The sequence below is a fragment of the Python bivittatus genome, unplaced genomic scaffold (assembly GCF_059951505.1).
Source record: "Python bivittatus isolate LINGU-HERP-01145 unplaced genomic scaffold, Pbiv_v1 ctg000020_np1212, whole genome shotgun sequence".
Taxonomy (NCBI): Eukaryota; Metazoa; Chordata; class Lepidosauria; order Squamata; family Pythonidae; genus Python; species Python bivittatus.
In genome coordinates, this window is record NW_028277030.1 from 103,380,008 (window position 1) to 103,401,454 (window position 21,447).

At 39.2% G+C, this 21,447-nt stretch overlaps 1 protein-coding gene across 5 annotated transcripts in view; it reads right to left on the reverse strand.

Annotated features, from left to right (window-relative positions):
• Nucleotides 1–10,748: 10,748 nt before the first annotated feature.
• The window catches only part of LOC103053079 (uncharacterized), a 56,230-nt gene continuing 45,531 nt past the window's right edge, over nt 10,749–21,447 (reverse strand). For 4 of the 5 annotated variants that reach the window (XM_088145591.1, XM_088145588.1, XM_088145574.1 and 1 more), the window contains one exon: nt 10,749–13,343. In XM_088145591.1, coding sequence (XP_088001717.1) covers nt 13,215–13,343 — 129 coding nt within the window. In that variant the 3' untranslated portion in view covers nt 10,749–13,214. The remainder of the gene's footprint in view (nt 13,344–21,447) is intronic. The other variant, XM_088145593.1, reaches the window with a different exon arrangement.

A 21,447-nucleotide genomic window follows, 5' to 3' on the forward strand; every position in this document is an offset into this window, starting at 1 on the left:
TAGCAGTGTTTCTCAACCTTGGGAACTTTAAGACGTGTGGACTTCAATTCCCAGAATTCCCCAGCCAGCATGGCTGGCTGGGGAATTCTGGGAGTTGACGTCCACACGTCTTAAAGTTCCCAAGGTTGAGAAACACTGTTTTATAGGGTTCAAAACCTCTACCCAGAATTCTCTCTTCTCTGATAACTTAACGGAAGGTGGAGTGTAAATACCATTCCAAAAGTGAGTTTTCTCATATCCTTTCATTTCAGCCCAGAAGTGAAAATGCCAGCTTGGACCACTACCACTTGCTCAGTTCTGCTCCAGGCAAAGGTTGAAGGTTGACTCTTTTATTGCTTTTCTCAGCCAGGCCTGTTGTATGCTCCCTGCTCAATTATGAAATGTATCCATTAGCCTCCATTAGACTAAACTGCATATATAAACAGTGAAACTGCCTTTCTCTCCTCCAAAACATCAAACCAAGTGGGTCTGAAAGGGAAACAAGCTAGACACCATTATGGACTCCTTCCCCCAAAATGTAATTATATATCTGAGTGATAGCAAAACTTGAAAGTTTGCAGATGTCTTGCAACAGTTATTATTACCTTAGCTATCATGTATCCAGTTCAGGTTCTATCATTAAGCAAGGTGAAGATGCTGGACAACAGAATGACATCTTCCCTGATGTTCCTTCTCATGGGGGAGAGAGCTAAGATATCTTGCTGGTTATCAGGTGTATAAGGATGGCAGCAGGAGGACCTGTTGTGATGGAGGAACACATTCCATTCCAAGATTCAACTGCTGGTCAGCTGGCTTCTGTGTGTGGAGTGAACGTGGTGCCAAAATGTCTTGGAATAATCCTACATATACTTATCATAAAGGCTGTATGCTTATCTTCTGTGGTACTATGATACAACTTTTCCCTGGCTATCATAAAAAGGGGAATTTAAGTATGGCTAATCCTCATGACTCTAACAATAGATTTTAATTTGGTATGCTGGTGCTGATATTTTTATTAGCTGGAGAATGTCCTTCTTTTCAAAGTGTCAGAAGGTAGTTGTATTCAACCTTGGCAGATTTCAAAAAGTTAAGCAGGGCATCCTGAATGTATCTCAGTACACTATCTGTATCACCAAGGCAACAATATGTTGGCTTGGAAGGGAGTTTCTAGATTAGAGATTCTACTTTGCTTAGAATAGTATGAACATGCATGAGGTAGCACTGGGCTTTGGTTGCCTTTGCAACATACTAACAAAAATGTGCCCAGCCTAACCAGTATTGTCCTTACCATAAGCAGGGAAGGCTTCATGTGGCATGGGTATGACTAAGGCTAGTAATCTGGTCTATAGCTTCTCTATCTTACTAAAAAACCTTCTGTGAAAGCCTTGATTGACCAAACCCGTGTTGGGTCTATCAGGTGATGACCATGAAATATGGAAGATTTCATCTTGAACATGTTATCAAGCAGCAAGTTTGTGTTCACTTAAATAGGCATGTGACAATTAACAACATAGGTTTGCCACAAACAAATCAAACCAGATTACTTCTCTCTATCTCCTATATTTGATAACATTACTAGCTTAGTAGAGCAGGGGAATATTATAGATGTAATGAATCCAGACATTCACAAAGTTTTTAACACAGCATGTCATGACATTCTCCTTCATAACAATATGATAAAATATAGGGTAGATGATGCTATTGCTAGATGGACTCACAGTTGGCTGAATAACCACACTCAAAACTTGTTCATTAATGGCCCCCCACTTCATCTTGGAGGGAAATATGGAGAGCCTCTGCCCAGATTATACAAAGCTAGGAAGGAAGACTAGCTAGATTTGAAAGAGAGAAGATTAAAAAAGGATCTAGACAGGCTTGAGCAGTGAGCTGAAATGAATAGGGTGATATTTAACAGGGAAAAATATAAAGTTCTGCATCGGGGGTAGGAAAAAAATGAAAGGCAGAACTATAAGATGGGGAAGACCTGGCCTGGCAGTAGCAGATGTGAAAAAGTTCTGGATGTTCTTATCAGCTACAAAGTAAACATCATTCAACAATGTGCTGCAGCTCCTTAAAAGGTAAATGCTATTTTGGGGTGCACTAGCAGTTACACACAATCCATATCATGGGGCAGTAGTACCTTGCCCTGGTTAGGCCCAGTTTGGACTACTGGGTCCGGTTTCGGGCTCCACAATTCAAAACAGGTAATGACAAATTGAAGCAAGTGGTGAATTCTTCCTCACTCCAGGTCTTCCAACAGAGGCTGAGTGGTCATCTGTCAGAGATGTTCTAGTAGATCCTGCACTGAGCAGGAGGTTTGATTAGATGACTTCCAAAGTCCATTCCAACTCCATCATTCTGTGATGCTATGGATGTAAAAGGAGTAAAAGGTAAAGAGCATCACCCACTCCCCACTTGCCACCTCATGACCTCTCCTGCCCTTCCACCCCCAACAATGCCATAATCGCCTTGGTGGATCAGATAGGCCACTTGCAAGCTTGCACTCATATTGTGCTCTGGGCTTATAAACTTGGGAAAATGTCCCACAAGAACGGCAGGGATGCCAGTGCAGCTGAAACGTGCTCTTGCATCTGGAATGACAGAGAAATGTCACCATTCAGCTCCCTGGCTCCTGCCGTGGGTCCTCAAATATTCCTAGGAACAGCAGTGGGAAGAAGCAGGGCACCTGGCAGGGGTGGTCATTTGTCCATAAGATGAAAAGTAGCTCTTTCGCCTGGTTCCTGTCTTCTCCAGCCCACTTTGATAACTCCTGCTCTGGTCACCATCCTGGTGATGGGGCTGGTTGCCTGTGCATCCCTTCCCATAGAAGTCCCATTGCTTGCTCTGAGCATCAAATCCCAAAGGAATAAAGTGAATAGGCTTGAATTATGGAATGTTTTGCACATATATAGAACTGTGGCTGCTGATGGTCAGTTGTTGAATGGGATAAAAGCTGTGCATGATGAAAGTAAAGGCTTCAGGAGCGGAATGCTTATAGAATGTCTCAACACTCAGCGGGGAGTCAGATACCCATTTCCAGCAGAAAAGCCGCCATGCTTTGGCAGTGCGTTCAGAGAGGTTTCTCAGACAACCCGCCCCACCAAAAAATAAATAAAACCCTGAGCACTTTTTGGAGCCCTTTTTAACCTGCCACCTCTGCAGTAAAGAAGCAACTATCATAAGCAAGCTATTTTTTTGTAGCAGCTCCTGATGTTCTTCAGTTTTAATTCTTTCTGGACTTAGTTTAGCCTCAGAAAATAAAGCTTTGGCTTCATTTTGGGAATAACCTCACCCTTGTTTCCAGTCAATGCACACCATGCTAATGGAATATAGCCAAGCTCTTGGGCCAAGAGCCAGACATGCCTACCCCAGGAACGGGTGTTGGTTTCCCTGCTGGGGATCGGGCTTTGCTTTTCCCTCCCTGCCATCCTCAGCTGACCCATCAATCTGGCTTTGACTCCAGTGCGGATTTTTCCTCCCTTCCCACATGCTTTGGCTTTTTTGCCTTTTTTCAACCCTTTTAAAAGGCACCTGGCCCATTTACCCAGCAAGAGGTTTCTCTGGCATTTCAAAAACTCAGATACATTCCAATATTTGAAAGTTGAAGTTTTGCTCTAAAAAAGGTAGGTGTGACTTCCTTATACAGCCCACCAGTCAGGCAAGACACTACATTGGATTGCTGGTCTCCTCAACTCCATCTACATGGCATGGCCTGTGATGAAGAGGATGCCAGGTGGGGGAAGGATGCAAGAAAACTGCAGCCAGCTACATCTCCAGCAAACTTCATTACTAAGAAATAGCATTTTTATCTCAGCTCAGTTACTATGGCCACCTCCTCTTTCCCCTCCCAAAATCCAGGAGAAAGGAAAGTTTGTAGTATTGTAGCATTGGAAGACATCTTGGAGGTCTCCTAGTCCACCCCCTGCACAGTGCAGGAATCCAGACACCAATGTTAGACTGACTGGTTATTGCTTTCTAATCCTGCACAGCCACAGGTGAGTGTGTGGATTTTCTTTAAAGAAAGGAGATGACAAGGATTAGGCTTCCGGGACTCCATGCATGAGGTTCCCACTGTGGACTGCTTTGCCATACATCAGGATTAAAAAACAGCCATCAGGCAGGACACCATGCATTTTGTATATGATCAAGAATCAGAGATCTCTACCCCACCCTCCCCAGTAGTTAAAATTCCGTGGTGATGCCCTCACATGAAACTCAACTCCTGGTGACTGCATATGCCAACCAATATAGTATTCTTGACCACAATACATAAGTGTCTTCTACTTGGATGTTCCTTGATTTCCCAGCCTAGCTTACAGATCTAGGACTTCCTGATGGCCTCCCATCCAAGTACTATCCATGTTGCTCTAACACCACGGGCAGTGGCTGGTAGTTTCATAGAAGTCAGCCATGGGGTAGCGATGAACAGTGATATCTGTTTTCTATGTAGCCTGATCACTAGTCATATGCACTATGGTCTCTGAATATATTCAACTTGCCTGACTTCAATTCAGCATGTAGAAACCGCTTTGTCAGGATGATCATTATAGTGAAGATCTTAATTTACCATTTTATTAAAGACCAAAATACCTGGAACGTATGGTAACCTAGATTCTACCCCAACCTATGCCAGTGATCTACACTGACATACACATGAGAATCCAGACTTGGGAATCATAATCATAAGAAACCCTCTTTGGCCCATTCTTATGCCTACATAATCATCAGCAAGTCTTTTAAAGGAGATGCTGGCCTGAGGAGAGAAAGCTGAGATAAAGGCAAGTCAACAATCATGTTTTTCTGAAATTGTCAAAAGCTTCTATCAAATATCTGCAGAGAACTGGAAGAACATGAAGTGGTTCAGATTGAGGGACAGTGGCTGGAAGCAGCCCCTATATTAGAAGCCAATTGTTGCACTTGACGGGTTAGGGTTAATTAAGTTCGTGAACCGAGGTACCACTGTATATTTATCTATCTCCTTTGGTGACAAAATTATAATAATTCTCCCCCCCCCCCATTAAACTGAGAAAGGTTGGATGGAGGAAGGAAGGCTGAAGTATTTGATACCATACTCTATATTTCAATTTCCCAGTGGCTTTTTCTGCATGTCCATATTTACAGTGACTAAGTACAGGGTTCATCAAGAATTCTGGGACTTGTAGTCCAACTCAGATGGCAAGTCTAGGATTTGCAGGAACCCAGCCAATTGTGGTTTACTGCTTTGCTTTGTTTATTAACGAAGCATTGTTAACAAAGCATTGTTAAGCAAGATGCAGCTTAGTGTGAAGCTATTTAAAAAGAGGCTGCCAGGAACTTCAAGTGGCAGACCAACACCTTCAGTCATTAGAAGAGTAAATAAGGAAAACCTCAAACTAAAGGACAACTCCCCAAGTAACAGGAGCCAACTGGAGATTCTGAGGGAACATTTATGGCATCTCAGGGGGAGAGGAGCCATTGTGCCTGGGCAGTTGGTACAGTTGGGCAGTTCCTTTGCGCTGGGCAGTGCATTTGGGTTGGGCCTTATTGCTTGTCAAAGTACAAGGACATGATGGCTGGGACATGCTAATAACCCCAGGAAAAACAGCAGCTTTCTATTGTTCTTTGGTATAATTGCTAAAATGACTTGCTCTCAAGCCAGGAGCATAATTGGCTTGATTAGTAGTTCTAGATGCATGAAAAAACAGGGCCCCCACATGGCTTTTGAGTTACACAGTGAATGCAGGCAGGAATTCCATTAAGAGAGACCACAACAATAAGAGCAGGGGACAGAAATACGCTCTCAGCGTAGAAGTGCCGCAAATGAACTTTGAATCTAAGGATGTCTGTCCATTCAAGGCTCATTGGTTTATCACAGAGCTTGTTAAAATCTGAGTGCGACCACACCCTGGTGGATTTGGAGGCTCTACCCAGCAGGGTGAGCCTTCCCCACTGCCACGTAATCTTAGGAACTGACCAGTGTTGTGACTGCACAGAAGGGCTTTCAAATTAAAATGCCTTGGCAAGGCTGGATCTATCCCTTTTTGAGAAATGAAGCCATATAGCCCCATTTGCTGAGCAGGGTAAGGATGATATCAGTTCCCTATCCTGATTGCTCAGTCCTCTTCTCTTTGCCATCCCCTTGCAGATCACTTGCCTGTACAGACATTAGACCGTGCAGTATATACACTCACACCCTCCCTGTGCATGTAAATGGATGTAACTATGAAAGGATGTACCTTCATATTCAAGGAGTCCATGCATGGAAACAACTCAAGAAATATAGGACTGATTTTTATATGCATTTACTGTACCTGCATTTAGTTTTGCAAAATGTTGAACATGTGGTAACTTGGACACTGTTGTCTTCCAAGAAGCTCAAAATAGTTCAATTTGTCCACCCATCATATTTAGTTGATAATTTCCCATTCCTGTATGCCTATTTCCTACTTTGTTCCTGCTGTGATACTGTTTTCATAGCTATATCTATTGGGAATATTTCCTATATTATGTTTTTGCATAATGAGATGAATTAAAAATGTGAATGAGCATGCATATGATCAAGAAAGTAAAGTATGGATTGGATGGCATGTCTATTATGTGGATCCTTCACTGGCTTGAAAATTGTACCAAGAGGGCTCATCAATAGCATCTCATCAAACTGGAGAGAGGCATCAGGCTGAATGTCACAGGGCTTGTTCCTGCGCTCTGAACGAACATTTTCATTATGTTTCATTAATGAAGGGATGGAGCAAATGCCAATCTGGCCTTTTCCTCGGGTGTTATGATAGGAAGTCTGGCCACTGTGAAAACTTTATTAATGGGTTTGGTATGCCAGGTTGCCTTTTGTTTGTACTGGATTGGATTGTTTTTATTTTGTATAGTGCCCAGAGGCATTATGAGTTGAGCAGCCTATATACTTGATATATCTATGTATAAATAATGTGTTGTCTCTGTGGTTGGGTTAACTGTGAACCATTTTTCTTTTTCTCCTCTTATTCCTCCTCGGAAGCAAGTAAAACACCTTCCCAAATTTCCCCCTTCCCTCTTTTTTTTTAATATATAATTTTTATTAAGGATTTTGATGATAATAGTAAAATCTAATGCAAACTAAACTTAAAGAGAATAGAAAGAGTAAAAAGTGTAAGGAAAAAGGGGAAAAAAAGAAAAGTAAGAATAAAGAGAAAAACATATGTAAATAAGTTACTTCCAACCTTCATCACAAGTTTAAACACATTTAGCGACTCTTCACCCCCTCTAAGGTTACAAACAATGATCTCTTCATCCCATATTCCATCCTTATCTATAGGCAAAGCCATAAAACATCATCTTTTCAGTCCTGGTGTAAGCAGAAAGTCCATAAGGGGTAGCTAGAAGGAACAACATATCTTATTTTAACCTTGATCAAATACACCAACTTCATATTCCTTCCTTTTACTTCTAACAGTTTATTCAAATATTGTTGTAGGATCTGATTTCTCTTCATTTCTTCTTTACCTCATTGCGCAGAGTTCTTCAGGTCTTTAACAAGCCTCTTTCGTAAATACAATAAGAAAAAAATTATCCAGGTCACTTTGTTGGTTTATCATTTGTATTTCCCTTTTGATTTTTAATACATCAGCCAGTTTCTTTTGTATATCCAGTGAGACATCCTTTTTCAAGTTGTTCTTTTGGCCTGTCATTTGTAAATCCACTTTCGGTACCATCTCTATCTTCTCATATAAAATTTGTTTCACATCTGTCATTTCTTCAATAATATATTTTGGACATAGTGTGTGCCTAGAGGCAGACATCATGATAGACACTGTGTAAATATTGTGGCTACTAATTTCTGGCTCCATTCTTCAAAAGCCTCCTTTAATGTTTTCAGTGTTATAACATTTTGATCATTTTGTAGGTCCCAATTAATTAACACAAAAGGTATGCTTGTTTTTTTTTCCTCTGCCTAGAATCTTTAGTCCCCTCTAGTGTCGTTTTTAAAATCATAAAATTACTTATGTTTGCTATGTCTTGCAAAAACCAAAACAGATCTATTTCCCACGTGAAGCTGTTTGTTCTTTATAATTAATACCAAAATCTTATTGTAAAAGTTTCTGTATTCCAAATTTATCTGAACCCTTAGTCCATTTATAACTTTCTAAGATCAAAGTCTTATTTAGCTTTTTGCTGTTTATTTCAAATTCTTTAAATTCTTAATTATCTTAACATCCTTAAAAATCTTAAAATTTTCTTTCATGCAGGATTGAAGGCAAACTCATCTGGCATTTTCAAACTTGTCATTCAGAAGGTCTCTAATAGCTTAAAAGTAGTTAAGAAGCCATTTCTGAAAGTGATTAGAAAGTGAGGTTAGCAAACTTAAGTGCCCTTTAAAAGGCACCAACCGCAGCTCTAAGCAAGATGTCTATTCCCATAGTCTCTCTGTGCTCACCCCCACAGGAGACTGCTGTTCTGTGGCCTCCTCACAGGGAGCATCTGCCTGGAGCACACAATGGCAATCTCCCATCCTCTCCTTATCCTGAAAGGTTCCAACGAATTGGTCTACTCACTGGTTCCTAGATCTTTGCCGCATTCATCAGCTCTGCTTTCGAGGAGACATCTTCAGTCCACCATTCCTTTCCCAGACCCTCCCAAATTTCCCCTTCTCTTTCATTTTATTCTTCTTCCACAAACTACTAGCAATGTATTTAAATGGTGCTTATTTTCAAGTATATGTAAATCAATATGAAGAATGCTCAAGGGAAGATAGCGCATTTGAAACATTACAATTAGAAATGCAAAAGATACTGCATAATGTTAATTAGCATGTGACTGAACTGAAGCAGAGTAGAAAAAGTTTTCAATATGGTGATGCCCAGATACTTCTTCCTTGGGTATCTCTCTGTGTTTCAGAGTCTAAATAGTCTGCTTTCATCTTTGAGGGGAAACACCTGCATGATTCTAGTCAAGAAGCAACAGGATGAGGATCGCCAGTCAAACGTTATAAAAATTGCTCTTAGCTGTTCAACCACAAACTCAACTTCCAGCCAGCTGTGTCAAATTGGTATTACTAGGGCAATCTCTCAACAAAAATCTAAGACAACTGTTGTTCTTCAGCATGAATGGAACATGGAATGTCAAGCTGTAGCCTTGCTTGAAACTAAGCAAATTGGGATTTGGTCATTACTTGGAGATTTCCTGGGAATCTTATGCATACCATTTTGACTTCTGCTGGATGAAAGCAGAGCAAATAGTGGTAATGATGACCCAGAAACTGCAACTGAAACAGAATGCATGAGATTTAGCAATCTAGCACCAGTGTTCTGGTTGCTGCACTGGTTACCAATTAGTTGATAGGCTCAACTCAATGTGCTAGTTCCAACTATACAGCCCTATGTGACTCAGTCCCCATTACCTTACTTACAGAAGCATCTTTGCTGACTGGATTCAACCTAGTCTTGCATTCTGCCCAAGAAGCAATGCTAAGGGTCCCACTCTCTGAAAGAGGTGGGGGGTCTCTAACCTACTAGCTTTCTAGAAGGCAGTGAAGACATCCTATTCTAGTAGATATTGGGCCAATAGATGGATGTGCTGGGCTTTTTTTCCCAACTGGTTTTGATTTTATGGGATTTGAATTAGCTGGTCAATGGAGTTGTGACTGAATATGTGGGATTGTTTTGTACATCTATGTTTATATTCATTGTAAACTTCCTAGAATTTCCAAAGTGGGTGGTATATAAAAGAGTAAATAAAATAAATAAAAACTCCCTTGCTTTGAGATCTATTTCTGCTGCCTCCATGAATATGTCAATGTAGCTTTCTTAACAGAAATATTTAGTATTGCCCAACGTACTCTACAGCGCTGGGACTTTTTATGGTCTCCCTTCCATTCTAGGTTAGTATGTTAGTTATACCTTCTTACTTGCTAGAAGCTTGTAGAATATAAAGGCTCCAGTTCTAGTCTATTGTAGATAATCATTGAAATAAGACCTCTCATGGTTCAGAATACCACTACACTTAACTCTGTAACTGAGATCAGTGGTGTCCATAAGGAGTATGTGCCATGTCACAATTCAAGCTCCATCCCTTTTATAAGTGTGTCAATGTTACACAGACACACAAAAGTGGGCAGATATTCCTAATTAACTCTTAAGACTATAGAACATTAAGAACTATTTTTTTTGTTTGCTCTTTTTCTTTTAAAAATGATTTAAAAAGGCTATTTAAATCCAGATCAAAATTTCACATGATTTAGTATTTTTCCATAGCATTTTTTCTCTTTTTAGCAACATTAGCAAGCAATACTATCTTTAAATGATTGGCATGGGTTCCCCATAACATTCTTCACCACAAGGTAGCCTCCTTCAGGTCCCATAAATATCTTGCTTCATGGATACTGCAAGATTCATTCACTTACAATGATCTCATCATGATTCTGTGAAAAGACTACAAATGCAGCTATGTAAGACTGTAATACTCATTCATTTTTCAGCAGTGGTAGGGTAAAGACTATTGCTCATATAAGGTTGGCCAGCAAAAAATGTAACTAAACTGTGGGGGTGGCAGGCAAGAATCTGTTTTTCTATTTGAGCTAAGGTTGCAAAATCCATGCCTACATAATTTTTCTGAATTTGCACAAGAGATTCCAGTTAAGGAGCACTGGGTTTTCTTCTTGAGGGATTAAAATATTTTAATGATGAGCCCAAAGGTAGAGTCTGCTATAAAACAGTAATATTAAAAATGCTTTGCATTTCCTTAGGGCCTTAGAATTCAACTAGAGTAAAGAGAGAGCAAACAGAAGGGACAATAACAGCAGTTAAAATATAACTTTATTTTTCTCATTAAAAACCAAAGAGAGAGAAATGTTACAAAAAGTATTAAAGAAAAGCACTTCATCAGCGGTCATCTCCATTCCCAGACCTTCATCTGGCCTAACGTAGGACAATATATTCGAGATCGATCAGCAACAAACCCAAAACATTCTAAGGAGCAAAGTAATGGCAGCTTTATACACATGGAAACACATTCCAAATTATTCTGACCATGACAGGTGCTGACCGTTTGTAGGTCAAGTCTAATCTGCCAAAACAGCAAACTCACATTATGTTTGCCCTTGTCATTACTATAGGAAGGCCAAATCCTTTGGGATTACAGATCCCCAACATGTGCACTGACCTATAAAAACAATCATCTCTAGGATTAGAAGATAAAAAGCAACCTCCCCTCCTTCAACTGGAAGAAAAGGAGAGGACAATTGCTTTGAAAAAAAACTATCTTGTTGCATGTCAGTATTGACCTTGTTCTCAATAAACCAGTTAAGAACATCTTGCGTTTTATTTAATTAATGGAGGTTTAAGAAGGATTGTGCCCATTCCTGAATTCTTCTTATATAAAGTGGTATAGCAAAAAAAAGTAACTCATGTTATCCGTTATCCTAATGCTTTTGCTACCAGGTTTTATAGACCCAATATATTTACAGCTGGATTAAAAGCAGCTGAGTTAACTCATTCTGACTAGAAAGCTTCTGGCCTTAAGATTCCAATCATAAAAAGAACCACTGAGCTTGTTAGTTATTTTCCCCCCATAGGAGCCATCTTCTTCAACTCCTTTAAAATCTAAATTCTTAATTGTAGAAGACAGCAGAGGTTTTCAAAACAGTGGTCAAGTTATAGTTTCCAATATTCTTTAATTAAAAAGAAATAACACAGGAGTGCTTTCTAGATTGCTCATCATATGGTTAGTATACAAGTCAAGACTGAAATGTCTTTGACATATAGAGAGAGGACAATATAGCACATTATTAAAACTTAATTTCCTAAACCTCAGTATATACTATAGGTTTCATTGGATTAGCAGAAAAACCTGTAGAATTGGGGCCAACAGACGACATGAATAATTGGTCTCTCAGATGTCAATGCAAAACAGAACCTATTGCCAATGTGCAGAAAACAGATGAGCTTCAAAGATATGGCTGCTTCTGTAAAGCTGCTCTTATTAAAACATGTCTGGTTTTGTTTTGTTTTTTTGCTTTACACATTACTCCTATCAGCAAAAAACAAAACACACACCTGTGAAGTTCTTCCTCCCGCATGTCTATGTCTGACATAATATCCACCTAAACCAGTGGGTTATACATCAAAGGCAACCTATAGTCATATTCTTGCCTTCTGTGTTGCCATCTCATATGACTACAAGATGTTTAAAATGTGGGTGCTATGAAGCATGTTGCTGGGTCCCAATCACTGCAGTATTCATTCATACTTCATGAAGAGAGAACATCATCTGATGTTCCAATGGCTTTATAAAAGGATGCCCAGAGAAGTCAAAGGAAGAGGAAATTATACCTTCCCCTCTATTCTTCTACCTGAAAATATCTACCCAGTTACAGAATACCCTAAGGCTCTGTAGTGCTCTAATTCTATTTGTGCTGAACAAAACACATAGCTGTCTCTTCACCTTCGTATTCTACTAATTTCAAAGCAATTCAGAGGCTGCACAACTCAGTGAGCTTCTTGCTCTAGCCTTATGACTTGGTGGCACAAAGCAAAAGAGGTTTACCTACCCTGGGAGACGAAGAACATCTCTTTCTGGCTTTTCAGAATCACGCTGAAAGCAGAGATCCTTCCAATTCTTGAAGAAATCTCAGTCTACTGAACATTCCTATGTAGAAGGAATAATTCTACTAGATAAGGAACAAGAAAGTTGCTTCTTGCTGGCATTTCAGCACATGGGCAGTTGCTCACTTATAATATATTGTAAAGATGCTTTCAAGCTGAGATCAACTCCCAGGACGGCATCCATGCTGTTTTCTTGGCAATGTTATGATGGGATTGGTTTGCCTTGCCCTTCCTCCCCTATGGGTTGGGAATTTTTTCTTATTTACCAATCCAGCTAACAACCCTGGACTGCCCAGGTGGTCCCACACATTAACCAGGCCTGACCCTGCTTAGCTTCTGAAATCAGCCAAGCTTGGCTAAGTGCTACCACCCACTGAGGATCAGTTATAAGGGCAATGTGCTGACTCCATTTATAAGAAACCAGCCTTCTGTGAATCACATAGTGTCTTGATAGTTGCACTGCAACTTATGTGCCTAGCTTGCTTGATACACATACATTTCCTTTCTGACAATCTTCAGAAATTATAATGGCATGTAAAACAGACAAGAGATAAGACACCCATCTCCTGACACCAAGGATCCTGGAATCTATTGCAAATATATGCCCTCCAAGTCCCTGGGGCAGCTGGTTGCTATGATGATTCCTGAGAGTTTTGAGTATATCATTTAGTAGGCACATGATGGTTCTTCAACTGGAGCTATTGGGCTCAAAGGCTTCAAGGTGCTCAGGGATCGGAAGGCAAAAATCGATGGATCGTACACAAAGTGAGGTGGGGGCCGGTTGCCATTGATATGCTGCACAGAGAAGAAGAAGAAAGAGAGAGTTATCAGTGCCCATAAGGTGAATGAAGGACAGCTCATGGAGGGAGTGACCATGTATTTATCTATTTATTAAACTACAATCTAACAACTGAGGCAGCTAAAAGCTTAATACTGTAAATTAGTAATAAATCAAAATCTTAGAAAAGATTGAAGAAGTAAGAAAGCAGAAAGCATGCATTCACTACACTGTAATGTGAAGGAAGTCCTGCCAGTCGCAAAAATGACTGCAAGTTGAGCTTTTTTATTACGTGTGATTTTTTTGTTTAAAGGGAGAGTACAGTACTAGAAAATTCCCTTCAGAACATTTATGTTTTTGTACTTATTCCAGAAGAGAAGCCTAACTAAAGAATCAGGACTTGAAAATAATTAATGATCCATCCCCAACCTTCTATCCTACACTAGACCATCAAAATCTCATAAAATCTTTTCATCAGAAAACTTAATGAAAGGTATCTCACAACTTCACTAGGTAGCTTAGTGTCATTGCCTAAATGCTTTCATTGTTAGAAGGTCATGAAAATGAATTAAGAAACTATTAAAAAAAAATCTCAGTCATAATGACTTAGCAGTAACACCTTATAGTTATAAAATCCAATCAATTTACGTGGTCCTGACAGAATGATAGTGGGGTGTGTGAAGGGAATTGTAGTCTAACTTATCTGAAGGACACATAAAAGCCAGCCATCTGCTTGCTTTACTGTATATATTTTAAGGCAAGATAAAAAAAAAATCTAATAACAACAATTACTAGAACAAAGTTGTAAATCAGAAGAAAAAAAATAATCAAACCAAAACATCTAGTTCTTTCATTTTTGCTAGCAGCAATTTTATTCTACCAAAGCTGGATTGGCATCTAGCTGCATTCTTCAAAGAGAACTGAACTTTGGGTATAACCAGATTAGATTCTAAACACATTGCTGATTCTTTCCCTGTTTCTCCGCCTTATTACCAACTTATCACACAGCTTTCCAAGTGCCAGGATTTGCTTAACCATTTTGGATGGCTGATCCTTTTACAAAGATTTTGGATTTTTAACCAACAATTAGCAGCTCTTTTCTCTAGAAGTGACCCCTTACACTTCAGGGTCATGTTGTCATGAGGTGGTCACTGTATCCAGGGTTTCCCTCCTTGACCAATGCATATTTCCTAAGGGATTCGGACTTAAGAGGTCATGAACTGAAAGCTCTTCTATGTGGCTGACCCAACCAAAAGGGTCAAATCTTTTTGTCTGACGGAGAAAGGTCCATCAGATTATCTGTGCCATTCCTAGCCCTGGAAAGAGGGGAGGGATTTCATTTCAACGGAAGATACAACTCAGCAGTCCGGCAGCATGGCCAAATTACACTTCTAAATATTCTTTGATGACAATATAAAGGATATTTGCATGCATGCACTTGGGGGATTTTTACTCAGCTGTAGCTAAGAGGCTGGCTTCTGATGCAATACGAACATTACTTTTGAAGAAAAATGTGGTTTTATTGATTTTACTTGTTCAATAAACCAATAGCAAGAGACAGGCATAGGCTGAGCCCAAGTTTGAATAAAGTCATGCAAGAAGCAGAGTCCATATAGACAGCATGCAGAGACACAGTCATGTTAACCTGTTGCAGCAAAACGGAGTGTCTTGTAGCATTTTAAAATTGAACTGATTATAGCACAATCTTTCATGGACTAGAGCTCACTTCATTGGGTCTATAAAACACCTTTCTTGGGGGTATGCATATGCCTAACTGGTTATGGGATAAGTGGTTATATATACAAATATTTATAAATGCATTTCTTGATGGACCCTCCAAAATCTTAAAATTAATGGTTGTTCTATTACTGGAAAGGATTCCCTTAAAAAAAAAATACATAAAAGCATGCTAATGGGCACTATTGCCAGGAATGCCCGATTCTAATTTGCCCAAAATTGCTACAGCATTTCAGGTTATAATTCTTTATGGATGTTTGCACAATCAGTTGGTTTAGAGACCTAATGTCACATTTTTCTCCACCCCCATGTCATTTCCAAATCTGTATATTTTATATGCGTAAACATTTGCAGTTACATGTTATTTTGATTTAGTTTGACCAATTATACCCTACAATTCCTCCTATCTGTTAATCTACAAATCATCTATGTCCATAGATTAACACATTTTCAGAGAAAAATAAAATCTTAATAATGTGGATTTTTTTGTATATACATGTGCACCAGAAGGTGGCATTATTGAAGATAACTAAGTTATCCATTCTCTCTGTTGGGTTTTGAAATGAAAACATATGTTCCTGTTGTAGAAGTCACAGAAGTATTTAGTTGCATATTTTGAGGGTCAATATAAGACTACATTCTCTATCAAGTTGAATCTACTGGAAAGAGGGAGGAATTAATCAATCTGAAATTTAAATAGTTCAGATAGAATGGTTCAATATCATTTTATGACATTCTCTTATCCAGTTCTATATCATGTAGAAGTTCTGGCAGCACCAAAGGGTTAACTCTTGATTTGTTTATACCCCCTGTAACTATCTTAATACAGTTGCATGCAAAAATTTAGGTATCCCCAGTCAAATTACTGTATGTGTTTCAATCAATCTCAAGTAAATAGAAGTTGACATTTCTACCTGGTACAGAGTTAAACATATTTTTCACCAGTTTGAATGCATACTCCCTATTTATGTATGGTTGCTTACAGATTCAAAATAAGAAAACTGTGCAACCAAACAGTATTTTAAATTGAGAAGGACTCCTCCCTCTGCCCAAGCTCCTGGACAAATTATTTTTATTTTAGCCTTGCCAGTTGGCCCTTCAGAAAATAAGATGTTTCATGCCTTGTCACACATACCATTGCAGTTCTTCTATGCATGAGTATCTCCAATGGCAGCCATGACACTTTTTCAAATATGGAATGTTGGAGATTTCTTGCTATAAATGGTTTTCTACTCTTTGTGAGACAAGTAATATTACTTGGCCTGGTCATGTGCTGAGAGGGATTTCAGCACTATCAAACAGAACCTTTGTTATAAAGCAAAACCTTTATAGCATAAAAGAATTTTAATATGAAGCACATTTCTAGCAAAGATGCCTCATTCACATATCAAGTAGATAAGGGTGAATCTTGCATTTCAGTTGGGATCTTATGTCTCCATCCTTAGGTTTGCAACCTTTTTAGAAAAAACATACCTATTCTTTCAGCTACATTTTTCTAAAAATATGGACTTTTGTATGGAATGCTATTTAATATATGGATTTTTGCAAACCACTGTCCTTACTAGTATACATTTTTGAGTTCATAATGTTGTGTAGTGTTTTGTTGTTTAGTGAGATCATGATTTTCCATACCAGCTCCATTTTGTTCATACTTTGGCTCTGGAAGGACAAGTTAAGACAGAATGCAGATAAATGCAAATCAAACTAATTCTCCTCCCGCCCCCCATACCAAGGTGGCAGTTTATGGAAAGAGAACTAGTGTAGAGCCTAGGAATTAACCGACTATAGCTCTGCTTCATGAAATCATATCCAACACCCTCCTACACAGCCAGGAGGTTTGGCTAACAGCAAGAACACAGCAGGAGAGGCACATTTTAAAAAGTCTCCATTCACCAGCCGCCTGCTGTGGCATTATGGATGGTGTGTGCTCTGGCAGGCCTCAGAGTGGGAGAGTAACATAGCAACCTTTATTTGGAGTTAAAGGGGCAGAATTAATCAGGCAGATTTGTCCTTCCCCGTGCAAGGAAGCTGCTTGCCAGTACTGTACTGAAAGGGAGGCAAGGAAAGTGGACAAAGAGTTTGGCACTGCCCTTCAATGAGAAATGCCAACCAACAGGATCGATGAACAAACAGCAGCTGGAACTTTTGGCTGCAGGCAGGCGATGGAGCTAATCCATCAAGGAAAGGGAGAAGAGAACCTTAAACTCCTTAGTGTAGCATTGCAGAAGTAAAGCCAGGGCTGGAGTCCTTTATGGGGTCACATTAGTGAGAAACACAAGATTTCACAGTAACATAACTCACTGGACAAAATGCCAGTTATGATGAAAATACAGTAGTTGGGTAATGAAATGCCTGTAAACAAGCAAGTATAAGAAAATCATAAGATCTTGGATTGTCAGCTGGTCTGGAGGTACAGCATCTTATCAATGCTCTATAGTTTCAAAATCTCGACTTTCTTTGTTTTGCAGGTACCACACTGATCATTGCTTCATGAAGGTTGCATGAGAAATATATCAAGTATAATCTCTTCTTAGATGTGGCCATAGTAGATAGAACAGGCTTGCAGAGGGCAAATCACAAGAGGTTCCTCAAGAAGAAAATGGATAAAATAAGACACATGCTACCAACGAGGTTGCTCCTCTGCTTTGGAACTGTGTTTTTGCCCCTCTGTTGGTGTGTTAGCAGCACAAAGGCAAAGGAAAACCAGATTCTCAAATGAAGATGTGACTGGTCTGTCCTGGCAAGAAGGAACAATAGAAGAAAATATATGTAGCTCAGGGTTGAACTGTGGAGTCCTTGGTGCCTCCTGAGATTAGTTGTTTGCAGATGTACAGCAAACCCGACACTTACTCGTACTGATTATTTTACCTAGTTGGGTAATGAAATGCCTGTAAACAAGCAACCAAGCTAAGAGAGCACCAAGGACTCCACAAAAAACAAAGCAATAATTTTCTACTTCACATACACTTGTCATATGACTGTATACATGAGTTTATCTCTTTCTCTAAATATATTTCTTTTAAAGGATAAGGGGTGGAATCACAAAGAAAGAGAGAGGAGATAGGGAAAGGAACTTGAAAATGTCTGAGTTTGGAAAACATATCAGAAGCAAAGATTTCTACTACTATTAGAATGCATTATGAACCTATTTTGTTTTTCTCCTTTTAATGGATTTTATGCTTGACAATAATAAAGATTAAAAGAGTGGTGGAAAGCAGCAGAATATCTTAAATAGAAACAGCATCCAGGGCCCCTTTTAAATCTTCGTGAATGTCACAGGATGATTTTACTCTAAAAATCATGTTTAGAAGCACCTTTCTGCATCCAGTAGAACCTCTCTAAAGAAGGGGAACTACTACATGTCTATCAGGTTTTTGGTGGGAGGTAAGAGGCTATTTTAAAAACCATTGTTACCAATATTATATTATAATGCTATCATTGGAAACACTGTAAATGTGAGGTTCTGACTAATCTTTGGCTAACTTTCTACTCATTATGACACACTTGCCACTTTCCAGCCTAGTACAAAGCATCTATTCTGCTTTGTAGATTCATCTGGGAGACGTTTTACAGAAAACAATCCAGAAAGGCAAAAGAACTTACTACTTGGGAGATGGGAGGCATGTAAAGAATAACAACCCACTGGCAATATCACATAATGAAGGAAATCTTAAAAGCTGTAAGATTTTCATTGTATTTATTCATTATTAATATTTTGGAGCTTTCATTGACCAAAGAACTCTGTAGGCAGATTACATAAAACTAAGAAAAATAAAATGCAAAGCATTGATAGTCAGGTATGTAAGAAGCTTGGTGGTTTCTGCTACTGACCTTGGGCAGACAAACTTGTTTCAGCATGAAAGACACCACAAGAATGCAGCAATTTGCTTTTCTTTACATTTACAATGCCAACAGCCTGAATGAAGGCTTTTTGTGCAGTCGTCTTCAACCTGGTGCCTTCTAATTGATTGGGATTACAATTCCAATGACCCCAAACTACTGATAATGCTGACTGAGCCAACTGGAGCTGTATTCCAGGAAGCATGGAGGTAAAAAGTCTATACTTGGGCCTAAGGCACAAGAGACTGTATTCTTCTGATGAAGCCTTTGGGAACAGAACAATTCTACTTCCAACTCAGTGAAAGGCACTTTACTATCAGCCCCCACTAAGATTTTCAATTGTTTTAGAGCATATCCTCCTAACTCCCCAACATTCCCTGTAAAGTGTACACTGCAGATAAGCAGGAAACAATTACATTCAATCAGTAAGGATTTCCAAATCTCATAGACCATTCCCTACTACTTTTTGGCCCACCCACTGGCAAAAATAAGCTGACAGAATGCATCACCTGGTTTAAATCAGCTGTAGATCTGTAGCGGTAGATGAAAGTCAAATCTAGCATTCACGGCTGGGGATTAAGCCATTGGCCCTACTTCCTAAACCACTGCTTTGTTTCAAACAAGTCTCTCCCCCCCCCCCCCCATTTTATTCCTGGTTATGGTTGGTTGGCTTTAAGGCTTGAAGAGGACCATGAAGGTGTCAAATACTGCATCCTTCTTTTGTAGATAGATTTTTGGGGATACTTGTTACTGCCACTCTACTGAAGTATTTTAATGCTAGAAGCAATCTAAGTCATATTTGATGGCTAAGTACAGTTTTCATTTTCCCATGTGCATTTTGGAGCACCTTTTTAAGAGATTGTTTCTGTAATTTTTTCAATTGCCAAATTATTGTTTTAACTTCTACCATTAGCTTGAGGAAATGCAGGATATCAACAGTTTCATAATTAAGGAAGAATCTGCTAGCCTGGTTGGCACCAGCAATGTTCCACTGGCTTGTACTTTATTTCCCATCAAGAGAGTTTTTCCTTCCCTTTATTTGACCACTCTCTGCTTGTATTGACACATAATTTGCCATTATGTCCCTCACTAATTTGGGATAGTGTTCCAGGACGGCTCCTTCACCCAGACGCTTTCTAAGCATTCACTTCTGGCAACTGTTCAAGTCCATCACACTGTAGAATATCTGGCATCCCATCTTCTTTAAAATTGTTGAATTAAAGCTCCAACATGTTATATTAGAAAGGGATAAATACATGCTTAGCTCCCTCATAGGGCAGTAGGGCAGCTGCAATGTTGCTGGGGTGGTTCTATGTGAAAAGGTCAAATAAACATACCAATATCCTCATTAAGGGCAAAAAAACAGAGCTAATGTATTTACAAAGTTGTCAGGTGGCCACTGGCAACTGTACAAAGGGGTAATTAGACAATGCCCAATCTTCTTTGAAAAGCTCTTTACAAAGAAAGGCTTTATGCTCTGTTACACATAACCAGGCATATTAGGAAATTAGCTGGATCTTGGTTCTTACCCACACCAAGACAAGATAGTCATAGCTTCTATTTTTCCCCACTGTGTTTGTACTGAAAAATGATGTTGTTATGGTATGATACAAAGACCACATTTCAATCACAAGTAAAAAGATATTTTTAATGTGTTTGTATCAACAGAACAGACTGGGATATTTTAAAATGTGTTCTAGTCATGAATTGGCCTGGTAACAGATAAATATCTAATTGCCTTACATGGGAAAAACAGCAGAATTGTGACCAGTAGCTATCTGCTTTCCCTAATTTGGGAATGAGGACAATGGGTCATTTACTTTACTTATTTTCTCTGGATCTTGCAATCTTTGTGGGTCTCAAACAGGAGCTCATGTGCACTAATGGAATGTATCTTCTTCTCTTGCTTTCATGTCTATAGTTTCTATTCCAAAAACCTCTTGCTTGTATGATCCAGGCTGCAACATTGCTTTCCCTGCTTTTTGTAGCAAGTTTGTACAACATCACAAAAGAATCATGATCACTGGATGAAAACCCAAGGCTACCTGAACGAGTTTAAGCTCTTGGTAAGGAATGGAAACATTCGTACTTTTAAGCCAAAGGGCTAATTTAACAAATTGTTCAGATACTTCTGGAATGAAGTCAACATCAATTCAAAGACTTCATGAAGAAATTTATTTTACTGCAGAATGGAAGTACAAACAATGAACATGCCAAAGTAGCAGGAATTCGGTTCAGATGAAAGAGTATTCAGTACTCAACTTTTGAGATGATTCAGACTACAAAGTTACCACAGAGGAAGCAATACCACACAGGAAACAATACTGTGTATAAAGTCCCTAGCATAACAAAGAAAACTCATTTCCTTATTTGCATGGGATTATAGCCAACTTCCCCCAAGATGATCATTCCAGGTAAACTGAGACTACAACCTCCAAAATTCTCAGTCAACACAGCTGTTCTTAAAGCTGTAATTCCAACATATTAGAACCCTTCAGCTGGAGAAGGATGGTCCAAGAGATCCAGAGTTTCTTTAAGTTCCGA